The 19,806-nt window shown below is 30.1% G+C and overlaps 1 protein-coding gene across 1 annotated transcript in view; it reads left to right on the forward strand.

The window, feature by feature from the left end:
- Positions 1-19,806, forward strand: part of fid (fire dancer) — a 104,445-nt gene that overhangs the window by 34,651 nt on the left and 49,988 nt on the right. Inside the window, exon 3 of the mRNA XM_065507606.1 lies at positions 17,927-18,888. Within this exon, the coding sequence (XP_065363678.1) occupies positions 17,927-18,888 (962 nt within the window). The remainder of the gene's footprint in view (positions 1-17,926; positions 18,889-19,806) is intronic.

Raw genomic sequence — 19,806 nt, forward strand, 5'->3', positions numbered from 1 at the left:
ATCGTTATGTAACAAAAGTTATCAATAACTTGTATTTAGAAAATTAAAGTTATCGATAACTTTTCTATAGAAAATTAGAGAAAATCAAAGTTATCTTTAACTTTTCTACAAAAAATTAATGTTATCATTATATTTGCTATAGAAAATCAGAGCTATCGTTAACATTTTTATAGAAAATCTAATTATCGTTATTTTAGCTATAAAATATGTTATCGATAACTTTTCTGTAGAAAAAATAATGATATCAAAATTTGTTTATAGAAAATAAAAGTTATCGTTAGGTTTTCTATAGAAAAATTTGGCAGAATACCGAAACTGTTATATGAAAAACATGGATTGTTGATCTTTAAAGGAGAAACAACTTTTGCATGTAATAAATATAATACAAAAACATATATTTTATTGTAAAATTACTAAGCATTACTGTAAGAGGAATCCACAAAAAAAAAACTTCAGTTCAAAATGATAAAAAAAGATTAATGGACTCTAGAATATAAATTCGATGCTGCAGGGCACATAAAAATGAGATAAAACATATTCTGTAATTGATATAATAAATATTTTTCGTAAACTAATAGTACATTTGAAAAGTTTGAATTTGTTTCGGATTAGATTTTTTTGGCCCAATATTAGTTTCGGTTCGATTTCATCCTAAATCCCCGGTTGCGGTCACCCTCTAAAAATTTGTTTATAAAAATCTTAAGCTTTCGATAAATTTTGTATAGAAAAATAAAGTTATCAGCAATTCTTTGTATAATAAATCTAAAATATCCATAATTTTTCTGTAAAAAACGTAAGTTATCTAGAAATTTACTATCGCAAACTAAAGCTATCTACAAATAATATATATTTCCTAAAAATTTCAACAAAAACTCTCTATAAATCAACTAATTAGCAAATATTTCATATTTCATTTGAACATTTAAACAATCATACTTATTACCATATATTATACTATTAAAAAAAAAATCCAAAAATAATAATTCGCTTTAATTAATTATTACACTATAATTAAATTCATTTTAATTAAATTTCATTATGATGAGAGCACTTTCATTCAGTTAGCTCTAAAATACTTATGCTCCAATTAAAATGTGTCAAAATGTCATTCCCACAGTTGCTGTTGTTGTGCTTGCTCGCATTGTCTGATTTCATTTTGTTTCAATTCATTCAGTTTTCAGCACAAAAATACTCTGGCGTACAAAAATATAAAAGTGTCGTCATACACATGTCGTACAAACGACATGTACATTTTCATATTTATGTATTTATTCGTTTATTTTTTTGTTTCCTCTTTAAATGATTTTTTGACTTCATCAAAAAGTTTTTGTTGACGTTCGAAAGCAGTAGCAACAATCAACAATAATAACAATAACAACAGCAGAAAACAGTAGATAATTTATGATCTAGTGTCACGCATAACGTCATTCGCGTACATCAAGTTTTTGCGAAATTAAATGAAATTACATCTAGGGAGGAAAGAGGAAGGAGCAGGGAGGATAATTTAAAAACAAAAAAAAGTTTATTATGTGTAATAGGGTGGCCCTAGATCTTAAGGTCTACGATTTGTATACCCTTCACCTTCGTGAGAAGGGTACATTCATATAAGATTGTCATTCCGTTTGTAATCTCCACAATATAATTTTCCGACCCCATAAAGTATATATGTATATTCTGGATCCTTATAGATAGCGGAGTCGATTAAGCATGTCCATCTGTTTGTCTGTTGAGATCAACTTTCCGAATCCCCCAACTATCTTGCATACACGATTCATAAATCAATATCTCCAGAATTCTTCCGACTCGGTTGCTATTTAAAATCGAGAAAATCGGTCCACAAGTTTTTTTAAATTTAAAAAAACAGTTTTTTTCGCTAAATATTAAAATTTAAAAAAAAAAAACAAGTAAGAGTGCCAAATTATACTTCAAAATTTTAAATATTTTTAGGTAAACAAAATTAAATTTTTTTTCGATTGTTATTTTAATTTTTTTTTTTTAAATTTAAAATTTTTTTTTTAAATTTAAATTTTTTTTTTTTAAATTTAAAAATTTTTTTTTTAAATTTTAAAAAAAAAAATTTTTTGAAAAAATAAATTCGGGTTAAAAATTTTTTTTCTGATTTTGATCCATTGTAGGTCCAACTTACTATGGTCTTATATACTTCGTTGCAAATGTCTTTGAAATATCTATCATTAGATATCCATATTGTCTATATTAATGTCTTAGTAATCCTGATATAGGTCAAAAATAGGTCAAAAATCGAGGTTGTCTTGGTTTTTTCCTCATATCTCAGCCATTTGTGGACCGATTTTGCTGATTTTAAATAGCAAAATTCTCGAAAGCATGTCTGACAGAATTATTGAAGATTTGGATCCCGGAGATATCTGGGGTCTTCAGAAAATTGATTTCAACAGACAGACGGACATGGTTTAATCGACTCCGCTATCTATAAGGATCCAGAATATATATACTTTATAGGGTCGGAAATGAAAAATGTAGAAATTACAAACGGAATCACAAACTTATATATACCCTTCTCACGAAGGTGAAGGGTATAACAAGTAAGAAAGTATGGTCGGTCAAGCCCGACCATATAATACCCTACACTAAGTAAAAGAGCAAAAAAAATTTTTCTTTTAAAATTTCAATAATTTATATTTTTGAGTGATTTTCGGAAGTGGGCCTTATATGGGGGCTATGATGAATTATGGACCAATCACCATGAAATTATGTCGTGTGATTTATGTCTACATTAAAGTTAACTATGTTGAATTTTGTGTGTTTACCAACATTTTTAAGCGATTTATGCACGTTAAAGTAATTTTCGGAAGCGGGTCTATATGGGAGCTATGACTAATTATGGACCGATCGTAACAAAATTTGGTGACATGAATTTTGTATATATAAAACTTATTTGGAGCGCAATTTGTGGAGATACATTTATAAATTAAACATTTATGACCGATAAAGTCCAATTTCGGAAGGACATTTGTATGGGGGCTAGGTGAAATAATGGACCGATTTCAGCCAGTTTCAATAGGCTTAGTCCTTGTACCAAATTTGATCGAAATATTTTCAAAATTGCGACCTGTACTCTGCGCACAAGGTTTACATGGACAGCCAGCCAACCAGACGGACGGACGGACATCGTTTAATCGACTCAGAAAGTGATTCTTAGTCGATCGGTATACTTTAAGGTGGGTGTTAGGCTAATATTTTTGGGCGTTACAAACATCTGCACAAACGCATAATACCCTCCCCACTATGGTAGTGTAGGGTATAAAAATTCGAAAAAATTTTCACCAAAAGTTTTTTTTTCGCTAAATATTAAAAAAAATTTAAAAAACAAAAAAAAATTTTAAATTTAAAAAAAGTTTTTTTTCGCTAAATATTAAAAAAAAAATTTTTTTACAAAAAATATAAAAAGATATTTAAAATTTTTATTTTGAATTATAATTCGGGGAAGCGTATATAAGATTCCGAACAACCGAATATAGTTCTCTTACTTGTTCTTCCTCAATTAGAAATCAAATTCTGAAAATTTGAGCAAAATCGGATGACGTTTAAAGGTTGCACGTATATTTGAACATTTTCTTGTTACTTTGACATTATCCGATTTTGTTAATATTTTCAGCATTTAATTTTTAGATGATTTGAAGCATCGAAATTCCATAGAGAGCCACCCTAATGTGTAAATTTACAATTCAAGTTGTTAAGTATTTGTAGTTGATTTGAAATACTAGAGTTTAAGTAGGAGAGTGAGTGTGTGTTGGAGAGAGAGAATGATTGGTTTGACGTGTCTTTAATGTATGTGTGAATGCAATTTTTGATTGACATTATTAGTATTGTTGCTGTCGTTGGCTGTTTTATTGCATGTAGTAGTTGTTTATTATTAGAAAAAACTATTTAAACATACGAGTGCGGTTTGTAAAGTATATTTATTTCAGAACAGGTTTGACATCAATCATTATACTTCCAGCATGAAATAAATCAGTTTTACTATTAATTAAAAAATCACTGTAACAATTTAACATTAAATATTGGTAAAAATGAAATCCAACCTCAAATATGACAGCTGTGTGACAGCTTGCCACTCAAAATCTTTTATAAAAACTCTTAGATTTCTTAATAACTTTTCCTTTTAAGCAGCTACTTTTGCATTGTAAAATTCTAAATTTGTGTTAATTGCATTTATGATCGTTTGATTAGCGTGCTTTAAGTAAATTACATTAATTATTGTGGTTGGTCATTGTTGTTTCAGCTGCTACTACAACTTGTTATTGCCATAAATATAAATATAAATTTTAATTTTGTTGTATGACTGTCATAGTAGTGACGTTTTTATTTTGTGAAATGACAACACACGAATAATTTTACAACACGCCACCACTCATTTAGCAGTAGTACTTGTGAGTTATAAATAAGTGTGCCCAGTCACAAAGGCATTTCAAAAATATTCTCTGTGGTTGATTTGTAAGTTGTGCTGTATTTGAAAATCCTTGATATTGGTATTTAGTTTACACACATACACAAATGCATTACATTCACATACACACTTACAGTGAATATATGAATACTAAGGAAATGAAGGATTATTGCGTAGGTCTTTTAAATTATTAAAAATGAAGGATAATTTACTTGTAGGAGTTTTATTCATTGAAGGTTTTTTCTGCTGTTCTTGGGTATTAAAAAGAAAATTATAAATAAATTAAAATATTGGAAATATATTGGTAATTTTAAGTGAAATGTTTATAAATATAGATTTTAAGAAGCCAAATCATGATCGATTAATGAAAAATTTTTTCATTTTATTTTATATTTCGCATAATGTCGCGTTCTTGTAAATTTTTGTTATCAGTACTCTTCAAATGTTCTAAACAAGTGGATGAAATTTTTAATTTAAATCAAAATTTAGTGGCTTTAACTTAAAATTATAACAACACAAAACATTTAGTTTTTTAAAAAAATGTCGTGTTCGCTATAGTAAATGTTTTTTTTTTCTTTCAAAAATAAAAGTGTTTTTGTTTTAAACTGCATATTTAGATGGATAAAACGTAATTTTTCCAAAAAACCGTACAATTTAAAAACGATTGGTTTAGATTTTGGGTTAGTTTATTAAATATTATGATAATATATAGGGACAATAATGTCCCTATATGAATCATGAATATTTTGTGTTTTAATCCTCTAAATCTCGGATCTGTGTTTCACAAAAAGGAAAATAAATATGTATTTCATCTGAAAATCGCATTTGTCACAATTAATAAATGCTAGGCAACAATCGAAATAATTTGGTGGATGAATCATCAGGATCAAAAATCTTGTTATATATTGTTAGGTCAGCTTTAGTATCAAAATTGATTTTTTTTACCTTATCTATACCCCTTTTATCGGGCAATATATAATTTTAAATGCAAATACTTATTTTTCTGTTACATATTTATTCAGAAAAACTCATGTATTACAGAAGTTTTGAATATTTTATGATAGATTTAATGCACGGAAGCAATATGACCAACCTGGTCTTGACGCACAGCTTGTGGTGGAGCATGTCGAGCCGGTCATTTGGACTTTTTTGCTTTAAAATCTGGTTCAACTGATCTCGTTATTATACCCTTCACAATGAGGGGCATGGGTATATACAATATAAGTTTTTTATTCCGTTTGTAATTTCTACATTTTTCATTTGCGACCCACAAAGTATATGTCTATATTCTGGATCGTTATAGATAGCGAAGTCGATATAGCCATGTCCGTCCGTCTGTATGTTGAACTTACAAACATTATTGATACATCAATATGTATCGCGAATTCTCCCGGCTCGGTTGCTATTTCGAGAAAATCGGCTAACTAATGGCTGAGATATAAGGTTAAAAGCGGGACAACTTCGATTTTTGGCCTATTTTTTATCTATATATGGATTACTAAGTCATTAATATAGACAATATGGATATCTAATGATAGATATTTCAAAGTCCATTACAACGATGTACAGTGAGGCCTCGATTATCCGTGAGTCGATTAACCGGCAACGATTTCGATTTAATTTTTTTTTGCCTCGATTAACCGTAATTACCTCTATTATCCGGGATTATAAGCATAATTTTGTTCGATTATTTTTGAACAATCAATTTGAACAATGTGAATAAAACGAAAAAGGGGAATTCCATCTATTGCATACGATGATTCGGAAGCATATACAAAAGTAGATTTTGCTGTTTATGAATGGTTCCGGAATTAAAGATTTAAAGGAACTCCAATTTCTGGATTAACAGCGAAGAAAAGGCTAAAATATTTCACTCAAAATTAAATAAAAAAGCGACATTTTATTCACAAACTTAATGCAGCAGGAGAAAAATATGCAGCTGATTATATAGCTGCTACAATTTTTGTGGAAAAATTAAATGAATTCATATCAATGAAAAAACTCATCAATGAGATAATGGAGATTAAACAAAAATTTTTTGAAATTTTTTACCTGAGAGCAGTTTGCCTTAATGCTGAAAACGTTATTGTGAACGTTTGTCCACCAAATTGGACGATATTGATCCAACTGATGGATCAGGGTGCAATAAGAGCCGTAAATGTCATTATCGAAAAACTATATGTATTAAAAAAACTACTTAAAATTGGTACTCAATTAACCGGGAAAATTGATTATCCAGAATGCTCCCGGTCCCGACCATTACGGATAATCGAGGTCTCACTGTATGTATATTAGGCTATAGTAAGTTGGACCTACAATGGGTCAAAATCGGAAAAAATACTTTTTAACCCGATTTTTTTTTATCAAAAGTTTTTTTTTTTGCTAAATATTAAAAAAAAAATTTTAAAAACAAACAAAAATTTTAAAATTTAAAAAAAATTTAATTTAATAAAATAATTGGAAAAAATTGTTTTCAAAAAAATTATAAAACAACTTTGGAAAAAAATAAGATTTTTTTAAATAAAAATATTTAAAATTTTTATTTTGAAATATAATTTGGTGAAGAGTATAAGATTCGTCACAGCCGAATATAGCTCATATATAGAAAATAAACTGCTCATCTTTTGAGGCCAAGAAAGAATCAAGCCCGTTCTGAAGTGAAGCGTTCTGCAGTTCATAATAGTCAGGCTCACGTTGAAACCGATTGAACACATTTACCATAAGCTTCGGTGTGCTTCAGCGGCACTTTCTCTTCAAATTATAGAAGTAAAGCAAAACTGCATATGTCGTTATGTTGGCACAAAATTCGACATTTTCGAATCAAAAAAAACTTTGTTGTTTACACTATAATGTTCAATAGCTAAATGAGAATAAATGACAGATATATACCCTTCAAAATAACGTATGAGTAGCCGCGGAACAAAATGTACTTTTTCGAATTTTTTCAAAAATTGTTTTTTTTTTTGTTGGTATTTTTATAATATTTGGGTTGAAATCTTCTAGAAACAATCAAGTTAGCAACATTTCTTTAATTTGTTTACTAAGTAAATGGTACAACACTAGTATAAAACGAAAAATAAAATATTTAATTTCAATGTTTAATATGTTTATACATACAGTGGTGGTCAAAACATATGCAACTAGCAACAGAATTTTACAAAAGTTGTTTAAACTAGTTTTAAAGGTAAACAAAAATATTCATTTGCTTATAATATTTGTTTATTAATGCTTTAAAAATGAGAATATGAAATTTAATTCAGAATTTTTAGCATCGAAAAGAAAAAAAATTAAAAAAACTACGAATGGGTTGATATTTCAATGGCCAAAACATATGCAACTAATTGCTTCTAAAACATTTATGTCTATAAAACTTAATATTTGGTGGCAAATCCTATATTTTCAATGACGGCCTTACATCGGCAAGGCATTGAAGCTATCATATTGGGAATAAAATTTGCAGGAATAGCGTTCCAAGCATCTACCAATCCTTGAAACATAATATCTGAATTAGTGCAATTTTCGGGGTCGATTCTTTGATTAACGATTTCCCAAAAGTTCCTAATGGGATTTAAATCCAGTAATTGTGGTGGCCATTTCATTACTGAAACTCTTTCTTGTGCTAACCTCGATTTAACAACATGTGAAGAGTGCTTGGGGTCGTTATCGTACTGAATAACTCATGGAGGAGGCATATTATCCTCAGAATTTGGAAGCATTACTCATTCCAAGATGTCTCTATAGATAAATCCATCCATTATTTCATTAATTTTGAGCGATGGGCCAACTCCAGCAGCTTAAAAACAGCCCCCATACCATTATGTTACATCCTCCATGTTTCACTGTCTTTTTGCAGTATCGTGCTTGAAGCCGCGTGTTAACTGGTCGTCTTACGTAACACATGAAATCACTTCCGATGATATTAAATTCGGGTTCGTCGCTAAATAGGACGACTGGTCCATTTGTTTTCTGACCAATTTAAATGCTCCATAGCAAACTTCAAACGATTCTTTTGATTACGTTTTGATATAAGCGGTTTTTTGCGCGTAGGGAAAACGTCGTTGAAGCATGCAGGATGCAACGTAATGGTATGGGAGTTGTTTTTCAGCTGCTGGAGTTGGCCCATCGCTCAGAATTAATGAAATAATGGATGAATTTATCTATAGAGACATCTTGGAAAGAGTAATGCTTCCAAATTCTGAGGATAATATGCCTCTTCCATGAGTTATTCAGTACGATAACGACCCCAAGCACTCTTCACATGTTGTTAAATCGAGGTTAGCACAAGAAAGAGTTTCAGTAATGGAATGGCCACCACAATTACCGGATTTAAATCCCATTGAGAACTTTTGGGAAATCGTTAATCAAAGAATCGACACCGAAAATTGCACTAATTCAGATATTATGTTTCAAGGATTGGTAGATGCTTGGAACGCTATTCCTGCAAATTTTATTCCCAATATGATAGCTTCACTGCCTTGCCGATGTAAGGCCGCCATTGAAAATATAGGATTTACCACCAAATATTAAGTTTTATAGACATAAATGTTTTAGAAGCAATTAGTTGCATATGTTTTGGCCATTGAAATATCAACCCATACGTAGTTTTTTTTAATTTTTTTTTATTTTCAATGCAAAAAATTCTGAATTAAATTTCATATTCTCATTTTTAAAGCATTAATACAAATATTATAAGCAAATGAATATTTTTGTTTACCTTTAAAACTAGTTTAAACAACTTTTGTAAAATTCTGTTGCTAGTTGCATATGTTTTGACCACCACTGTATATTAGATCAGGATTAAAAACATTAATTTAAAATGTTACCGTTAAAAAAAACGCTAAAAAAATTACTTTTTAATTTTGTTTTTAACAAAACGTACTTTTTTTATTTTTTAACAAAAGGTTCTTTTTCCGATATTAAAATGGTTTTATATCAAACATCCTTAACATTTAATGTGGTGACTTATGGCAGTTAGATGTATCTACTGATAAGCAAGAAACTTGTTAACATTTCCAGGTTCATGCAGTTTTGTAAGGGGGCGAAATAAATAGAACTCAATTTCCCAAAAATTTTAAATGAGCGAAAAAGTACCTTTTGTTCTGCGGCTCCTCTTATAATTTATTAAAAACAAAAACCACGTTAAAAAAAATAAGCCATCTACTGAAAATCCCGCATTCTGAAGTCATACACCCAATACATTTGGTCTGTAGATTTCTGTGTTTATAGAATAATTCGTCTTCAAAAAATGCAGTTGCAGTTTTGTCTTACAACAAATTTGTACGTATGATTGATATTTTCCCATACAATTGACATTCATATTAATCATACGCCTCTTATGTTTGAATAAAGCGTTAAAATTATGAATGAATTTGTAATGAAATTGATATTGTTCACTGTAAGATTTAAAGGAGAGCATCTTAAATAAATAATACATTTTATTTTCATGAGAAAGGGAAATATGCTCTAAAAAGCGTTTTTAAGGCTTTTAAAATATCATGTAAATGTCGAAAAAATATGCTCTAAAAATTTTAATAAATATGCTACAAAAAGCTGAATATGTAACTAGTATATTCCGAAAATGATTATTATTAAATTAAAATTTTGTTGAAAAATATTAAAACACTTAAATATAAAATTAGCAAATATTGCTCTAAAAAGCCAAATATGCTCCCAAAATTCACAATATGCAATAAAAGCTAATACATGCAAAAATATGACCTCAAGGGCAAAATATGCACTAAAAAATCGATGCCAAAATCCTTAAAATGTTCTGAAATGAATAAACTACTTATGCACAGAGCCATAGGACGATTCCGGTTTACCTGATCATAAGTATAGAAAAATATTTTTTTCTAAATAAAACATAATTAAAATATATTGATGGTTATATGTATGTTGACATTTCGTAACTAAAAATTGTTTTCCAAGATGCCAAACATCATCTTCATGATGGAGGAATCAATTAATTAACAAATATAAAGAAAATCTAAAGACTCAAGGTCAAGATTTTGACAATTCATCACAAAATTGTCACAATTTTTTTTTTTAGTTGTCGGTTTTTCTTAGCTTTTTCTCGCTTTTTTGTGTTTATATAAGTAATATTTGTTGTAGATCTTTTTATATTAATCATTTTTCTCACACTATTAAAAAGACAAATAGTGTTGACTAAGGAAACAACTAACATTTAAGACTAATTTTTATTTATGTATCTAGTTGCAATGTTGTTACTTATTCCAAAAATCCTCTATTACTTACAAATTATAAAAAGTTACAAATAATACCATATCATATACAACAGTTAATAGTATCAGTATATAAATAAATGTACCTCTTTACCATAATTTCCGTTAACTAATTTATTTCAAACATAAAGACTATTTGGGGCCAACAGAAATTTATTTTAATACTAAAAGCTTTTTATTTTTTTGCTTTTCTATTTTGCGGTAAATACTCCTACATTAAAATATATGTATGTACACACAATCACACACAAAATTCATTCACAATTACCACATACATACAATAAAAAAGCAGCTAACAAATAAAATGAACCATTCAAATCTTCATAAATTTAATTGCTTTATTCACACTATCACATGCTAAAAACCTAAACATGAATTAGACAAACAAACATTGTGTGTAATATTTAGCAGAATATCAACAACAAAAATCTATTCATTCACAAATGTTTGTTTTTCCTTTTCTAAATAAAAATATTCCTCAATTTATCAACATTAAAATACTTATACACATAGAAAAACAGAAAAATTCAACATTTTATATATTTTTTGGATAAAAAAAAGAATGCTAAACATCAAAAACATACTACTACTTACTCTCAAACATTTGGCCACTTTGTCTTGCACATGCTGTTACCAACAACAATAAGTCACATGTCAAAAACTCAACACACAAAAACCCCAACAACCAAAAAAAAACACAAAAAGGAATAACGAAAAAAATGAAAGTAAATAAAGCAAAAAAAGAACTAACGGCATCAAAAAATATGTATATACTCGTTAATGTTTGAAACTGTATGTATACAAGTTTGGAGAAACTAAAAGAGAGCTTTTATTTTTGGCTGTAATACATATTTTTCGTTAAAAATCACAAATAGAAGTACACACACACTTCCTTACTTACACACTATAGACAACAACAAATAAGATAAAAAAAAATGGCAGCTCTAGTAAATAGTAGTAATAAAAGCAACAACAACAAAAACATCATGCCCAAATGTAAGGTTAACTAGGGTTATACTCACTTCTTGTACTCAAAATTTGTACTCAGAGAATGTAAGTAATGGAAGGTATGGATGGTATGGTAGGATATTAAACAGTTAGAGAAAGGAAAACAAAACAACAGCAACTACATTAATTTTAACTAAAATAAAACAACAACTGGTTGTTTTTTATTACCTATTTGTATGTAAATATGTTGCTTACTCTGTTTTCTTCTTCTTCTTTTTTTATTGTCTAAGACATCATGCGAGAAAGTGTGTGTACGTTTGTGTATCATATCATTATTTTTTCTGTTTTTTAAATATAGAACTGACGCAGGTTTATTTTCATTCATTTTTTTATTTTGTAAAAAGAACTAAAACTTACAACTAGAAAAAAAAAAGAAAACAATCCTGCATACAAACACGCATTAGAGCATTTGTCAGTTTGACAGTTTAATAGACTGACAAAGGCAGGGAAGTATGCAACAGTAAGAGCTGTGGATTTAATGGATGTTTTTCTATAGTTTAAAGAAACTGTTAAAGAAAATAAATGTAAATAAACTGCAGCTACTACGTCTTTATTGTTATTAATTTTATAAATATGAGTCATTGTCAAATGCATTAAATTAGTAAACTACACAATTTTTAAAGCCTTCACCATGAGTGGCAAGGCTATATCGTCCCCTTAATAAAACAATAGTGTATAATTTTTTGCCATTTCGATATAATTGAGTTTAAAATTTTTGTGTTAGTAGACATCTGGAACAAAAGTAATGTTTCAATTGATCTTTTGACCCACTTTGTGGAAGTAGAATTTCACCAAATTTTTATCACATATAAAATCAGTTATGTATATTATTATTATTCAATAAAAAAAATAATGGTGTATATGCTTATACACTATTGTTTTATTGAGGGGACGATATATAAGTCTGTCATTCCGTTTGTAATTTCTAAATTTTTCATGTAAGACCCCACAAAGTATATATATTCTGGATCGTTATAGATAGAGGAGTCAAAATAGCCATGAATCTGAAATCCGTCTGTATGTTGAAATCAACTTTCCGTAGCCCCCAAATAACTTACATACATGATTCGTACATCAATATATCCACTATAGACCCGGTTCGGTTGCTATTTAAAATCGAGAAAATCGGCCCACAAATAGCTGAGATATAAGGAAAAAACCAGGACAACCTCGATTTTTTACTTATATCTGAATACAATTCATTAATATAGACAATATGGATATCTAATGCTAGATATTTCAAAGACCTTTGCAACGACGTACATATATAAGACTATAGTAGGTTGGACCTACAATGGGTCAAAATCGGAAAAAAATATTTTTTAACCCGATTTTTTTTTCACCAAAAATTTTTCTTTTGCTAAATATTGAAAAAAATAATTTTAAAAAGAAAAAACATTCTAAAATTCAAAAAAAAAAAATTTTATTTAAAAACAACTCGAAATTAAAACATGTTAAGAAAGTATGGTCGGTCAAGCCCGACCATATAATACCCTACACTAAGTAAAAGAGCAAAAAGATTTTTCTTTTAAAATTTCAATAATTTATATTCGTGAGTGATTTTCGGAAGTGGGCCTTATATGGAGGCTATGACCAATTTGGACCGATCACCATGATATTAGGTCGTGTGATTTATGTCTATATGAAAATTAATTATGTTGAATTTTGTGTGTATACCAACATTTATAAGCGATTTATTCACGTTAAAGTGATTTTCGGAAGCGGGTCTATATGGGAGATATGACTAATTATGGACCGATCGTAACAAAATTTGGTGACATGAATTTTCATCGAAATATCTTCAAAATTGCGACCTGTACTCTGCGCACAAGGTTTACATGGACAGCCAGCCAGCCGACCAGACGGACGGACGGACGGACATCGTTTAATCGACTCAGAAAGTGATTCTAAGTCGATCCGTATACTTTAAGATGGGTGTTAGACTAATATTTTTGGGCGTTACAAACATCTGCACAAACGCATAATACCCTCCCTACTATGGTGGTGGTGCAGGGTATAAAAACAACTTTGAAAAAAACAAGTAAGAGAGCTATATTCGGCTGTGCCGAATCTTATATACCCTTCACCAAATTATACTTTAAAATAAAAATATTTTTAGGTAAACAAAATTTAAATTTTTTTCCAGTTTTTTTTTCGAAATTGTTTTTAAATTTTTTTTTTTATTTTTAAAAAATTTTTTTTTTTAGTTTTTAATTTTTTTTTTTAATATTTAGTGAAAAAAAATTTTGGTAAAAAAAAAAATTCGGGTTAATATTTTTTCCGATTTTGGTCCATTGTAGGTCCAACTTACGATGGTCTTATATACGTCGTTGCACAGGTCTTTGAAATATCTATCATTAGATATAGACAATATATATTAATGATTTAGTAATCCAGATATGGGTCAAAAATAGGTCAAAAATCGAGGTTGTCCTGGTTTTTTCCTTATATCTCAGCCATTTGTGGACCGATTTACTCGATTTTAAATAGCAAACGAGCCGGAAGAATTTCGGAGATATTGATGTATCATTCGTGTATGTAAGTTATTTTGGGGGCCTGAAAGTTGATTTCAAGACACAGACGGACAGACGGACATGGCTATATCGACTCCGCTATCTATAACGATTCAGAATATATATACTTTGTGGGGTCGCAAATGAAAAATGTAGAAATTACAAACGGAATGACAAACTTATATATACCCTTGCCACTCATGGTGAAGGGCATAAAAATAAATTTTGTTTACCTAAAAATATTTAAAATTTTTATTTTGAAGTATAACTTGGTGAAGGGTATATAAGATTCGGCACAGCCGAATATAGCTCCCTTACTTGTTTTAATTGAAAAACGCTTATTTTTTTGGATCCACAATTTCTATTGCTCTTAAATCGTTTGTATGTTATTATTAATTTAGTTATCTAACTAACAGAAAATATTCGAATCAATTCTTTCCAAAAGTACGCCCAATATTTTTCAAAAAAGTAGACCAAGGTATGGACAAATTTTAAATTTACAATTTTGAAATGCCTATAACTCGGAAATATGTAAAAGATAAATAGCACACGCATGTTTTTTCAAGATCTAGACAAGCGCTTTCCAAAAATATAAAAATCTTTGAAATCGAATGGAAACAAAAAGTAAATGTCGAAGGTACTCTACATTATGCCCCTATAGAACTTGTAGGGCCCATTTTAATAACTTAAACTTGAATTCTCCTTGGCTATGCTCATGTCAAAAATTTTATTTAAAAACAAAATTTTATTTAAAAACAACTCGAAATTAAAACATGTTAAGAAAGTATGGTCGGTCAAGCCCGACCATATAATACCCTACACTAAGTAAAAGAGCAAAAAGATTTTTCTTTTAAAATTTCAATAATTTATATTCGTGAGTGATTTTCGGAAGTGGGCCTTATATGGAGGCTATGACCAATTTGGACCGATCACCATGATATTAGGTCGTGTGATTTATGTCTATATGAAAATTAATTATGTTGAATTTTGTGTGTATACCAACATTTATAAGCGATTTATTCACGTTAAAGTGATTTTCGGAAGCGGGTCTATATGGGAGATATGACTAATTATGGACCGATCGTAACAAAATTTGGTGACATGAATTTTCATCGAAATATCTTCAAAATTGCGACCTGTACTCTGCGCACAAGGTTTACATGGACAGCCAGCCAGCCGACCAGACGGACGGACGGACGGACATCGTTTAATCGACTCAGAAAGTGATTCTAAGTCGATCCGTATACTTTAAGATGGGTGTTAGACTAATATTTTTGGGCGTTACAAACATCTGCACAAACGCATAATACCCTCCCTACTATGGTGGTGGTGCAGGGTATAAAAACAACTTTGAAAAAAACAAGTAAGAGAGCTATATTCGGCTGTGCCGAATCTTATATACCCTTCACCAAATTATACTTTAAAATAAAAATATTTTTAGGTAAACAAAATTTAAATTTTTTTCCAGTTTTTTTTTCGAAATTGTTTTTAAATTTTTTTTTTTATTTTTAAAAAATTTTTTTTTTTAGTTTTTAATTTTTTTTTTTAATATTTAGTGAAAAAAAATTTTGGTAAAAAAAAAAATTCGGGTTAATATTTTTTCCGATTTTGGTCCATTGTAGGTCCAACTTACGATGGTCTTATATACGTCGTTGCACAGGTCTTTGAAATATCTATCATTAGATATAGACAATATATATTAATGATTTAGTAATCCAGATATGGGTCAAAAATAGGTCAAAAATCGAGGTTGTCCTGGTTTTTTCCTTATATCTCAGCCATTTGTGGACCGATTTACTCGATTTTAAATAGCAAACGAGCCGGAAGAATTTCGGAGATATTGATGTATCATTCGTGTATGTAAGTTATTTTGGGGGCCTGAAAGTTGATTTCAAGACACAGACGGACAGACGGACATGGCTATATCGACTCCGCTATCTATAACGATTCAGAATATATATACTTTGTGGGGTCGCAAATGAAAAATGTAGAAATTACAAACGGAATGACAAACTTATATATACCCTTGCCACTCATGGTGAAGGGCATAAAAATAAATTTTGTTTACCTAAAAATATTTAAAATTTTTATTTTGAAGTATAACTTGGTGAAGGGTATATAAGATTCGGCACAGCCGAATATAGCTCCCTTACTTGTTTTAATTGAAAAACGCTTATTTTTTTGGATCCACAATTTCTATTGCTCTTAAATCGTTTGTATGTTATTATTAATTTAGTTATCTAACTAACAGAAAATATTCGAATCAATTCTTTCCAAAAGTACGCCCAATATTTTTCAAAAAAGTAGACCAAGGTATGGACAAATTTTAAATTTACAATTTTGAAATGCCTATAACTCGGAAATATGTAAAAGATAAATAGCACACGCATGTTTTTTCAAGATCTAGACAAGCGCTTTCCAAAAATATAAAAATCTTTGAAATCGAATGGAAACAAAAAGTAAATGTCGAAGGTACTCTACATTATGCCCCTATAGAACTTGTAGGGCCCATTTTAATAACTTAAACTTGAATTCTCCTTGGCTATGCTCATGTCAAATTTTATCCCGATCGGACCAGCCGTTTAGAAATGCCAGATTTATTTCCAAAAAATTTTGATTCTGCCCCACTGTGCACAGTTATTTGGCTTTAGAATCGATTCGGCTGATTTCCCGGGACGATATCTTATGGTTCGGGTTATCGTAATCATACATGGGCATACTGCATTACTTTTTTACTGCAGTAAGAGTTTCAGTAATCAGTAAATGCTTACTGATAATGAAATATAATTTTCATTACCAGTAAATTTTTACTGATTACTGAAAAAAGAAATCAGTATTCAGTAAATTTTACTGATTACTGAAAAAAAAATCAATTCAGTTATCAGTAAGTTAGATTGCAGTATCTTGAGATTTTCACAAAAAATTAAAAAAAAACTTCAATTGATGTTAATTTTAACACGGAAATGTCATTGAAGGCAAGTACTTAGTAAGTAATGGTACTTCAAAGGGCCCATCTATGGTACTTACATTTTTTTAGTATCTATTAAAAACGTCCGGATACTGCATTCTTATCAGTTATCAGTAATCAGTAAAATTTACTGATTTTTTTTCAGTATTCAGTAAAATTTACTGATTACTGAAATTATTTTTCCAGTAATCAGTAAAAATTAATATATACTGATAAAGTACTGGTACTGCAAAGTGCCCATCTATGATCGTAATGGATCCATTTTTCATTGCAAATACTGAATCGCTGCAAAAATGATTTTCTTTTATAGCGTTCAGATATCATTTTGGGACTTGCAACATTGTCTTTCAACATCTCTCGGTTTAAATTCCTAGAAACTTCCCGTATAATTTTAACCCTTCCATATATTAAAAAATGATTTAAAGACTTTTTTAAAAAAATAAGCAAACAAGCTGTTTCTTCTTCTGTAATCAATTTCCCAAAAGCTTTGTCATAAAACAATGTTCTATATTTGAACTTTATAATAATTTATTAATATTGCTTTCAAAAATTCCATCTTTATAAATATAAATAGCTAAAATTTCCAATTTCCCAAGGGTAGCTTCTCATTTAAACCACAATAAATATTAAACACTAAAAATGCTACTAAATAAATTATTTATAAATTAGTTATTTAGACTTAAAACTTTACAGTTACTAGTGAAATATGTACTTCCTTTCAACTTCGTATTGGAATAATAACTTATTTAACTTTTCGTTTCCGTTGCAGATGAGCATTATCTACTTAACTCAGGCTATAAACAACTTCATACAACTACCAGCAACTGTCAACTTTCCACTGCAGGAGCAGCAGCAACAACAACAACATCGACAACAACAATTTCCTGTTTTGCTTACAACAACACCCCAGCAACTACAGCAACATCTACATCTACATCATCTACCACAAACTCATCTATTATTGCAGCAACCACAACAAAATTTACTCTTAATCCAATGACTAAACAATTGTCTAGCAACACAACACCCTCAGGAGTTACCACTGCTGCAGCACAAACAGCTGCAGCGGCAGCAGGAGCAGCAACTTCCTCCCCAATTAATGGTGTAGTAGTGGCTACCGCAAATGGTAGCATTGCAAACACATTTCTCAATACAAATCTAACTCCTACAATTATATCACCCACGGCCTCTTTATCACCTGCAACCAATTCACCACAATACTCCTCCATAACGGGCACCATACCCAAGAAAACACAATTGCAAATACCCTCCCACAACCACTCCCACATAATAAACCACAATACACAAGCAGTAACAGCTGCAGCAGCAACATCTCTATCGCCCACCTTTACGGCAACAAATCACGGGACAACAGCCACAACAACAACTTCACCCAACTCGGCAACAGCAACTGCAAAAACAACATCGGCAGCAGCTGCAACAGCCAAAAAATCTTCATCTTCTTCGTCCTCTTCGAATGATGCCAATGGTCGTTCGGCTGCCTTAGAGCGTGCCTATGTCCATGATGTCTATGAGAATTGCGAGGAGCCAACTGGGTCATTACGACCGCGTGTTGCTCAATTTCTTAGTAATTTAGAAGCTGGCTCAGTGGTCTGTGATGTTGGCTGCGGTAGCGGTCGCTATTTGACACAATGCAATCCCTCCATCTGTACGGTGGGAGTGGATCGTTGTTATCGTTTGAGTCGTGTGGCCAAGGAAAAGGGTGGCGAGGTAAGTGTGCAGAGATTTATTTATTTTTTGGGGGGTAATAAACAAACAAAATAATAAATATGAAAAAGTTTATTTGAAAAACAAAGTGTCATCATACAGTTGACATAGTTTGGCTTTTGGAAAGATAGGAAAAATATAAAAGTATGCACTTGTTGTTTATCGAGGGCTGGGGAAGCTGTTATTGGTAAAGTTTTGATTTAATATTTTAGATTTAAATGTAATTGTGAAATTTTAGTGTCTGAGCTAGTTGAAAGACTAGGGATTTCAATACAAAGTTTTTAGTTTCAAATTTCCTGTATAAATTTCCTGATTTTGTACGGTTTTTGGCGGTTTTTTACAAAGAAATTTTAAATTATGGTACAGCTTTGTAAAGTTCATGCTATTTCCTTTCTATTGATATAAAATATGTCTAACTTTTGTTTACCTAATGTCCAAAAAAATAAGGCAAACTTTACTCCCAACGAATTTTGTTCTATATAATGTTTGCATAAATTTCCTTACCCCCTGTCTATACTTGATATATTTGTATCATGATAAACTTCAAAATTATTGTCAAGATAAAAATTTATTAGGTATAGTCCCCATTTATTAGTATTATTGCATCGTTATGACAAAATTGTTAGTGCTTATGCTCAGACGACTTTGTCTTGAAAACAAACGTCATTTATTGTTTATTGATAAATACTTGGCAAGTGTAGACAGGAGGTAACATGTTCATTGATATATAACATAACTAGCTTTTAATTACCATTTGCCTAAAAAAAGGACCACAAACTTAAATCCACTTGCCTGGTTTAAAGAAGAAAACTAAAGATTGTTAAGTTTGAGTCCATTTTTTTGGCAAATGTAGGGAGGAAAATGTATTGAAATGTTATATCAATAGAAAGGAAATTATGATTTGTTTTTAAAACTTTAAAA

This window comes from Calliphora vicina, chromosome 1 (assembly GCF_958450345.1).
Source record: "Calliphora vicina chromosome 1, idCalVici1.1, whole genome shotgun sequence".
In the NCBI taxonomy this organism is placed as follows: Eukaryota; Metazoa; Arthropoda; class Insecta; order Diptera; family Calliphoridae; genus Calliphora; species Calliphora vicina.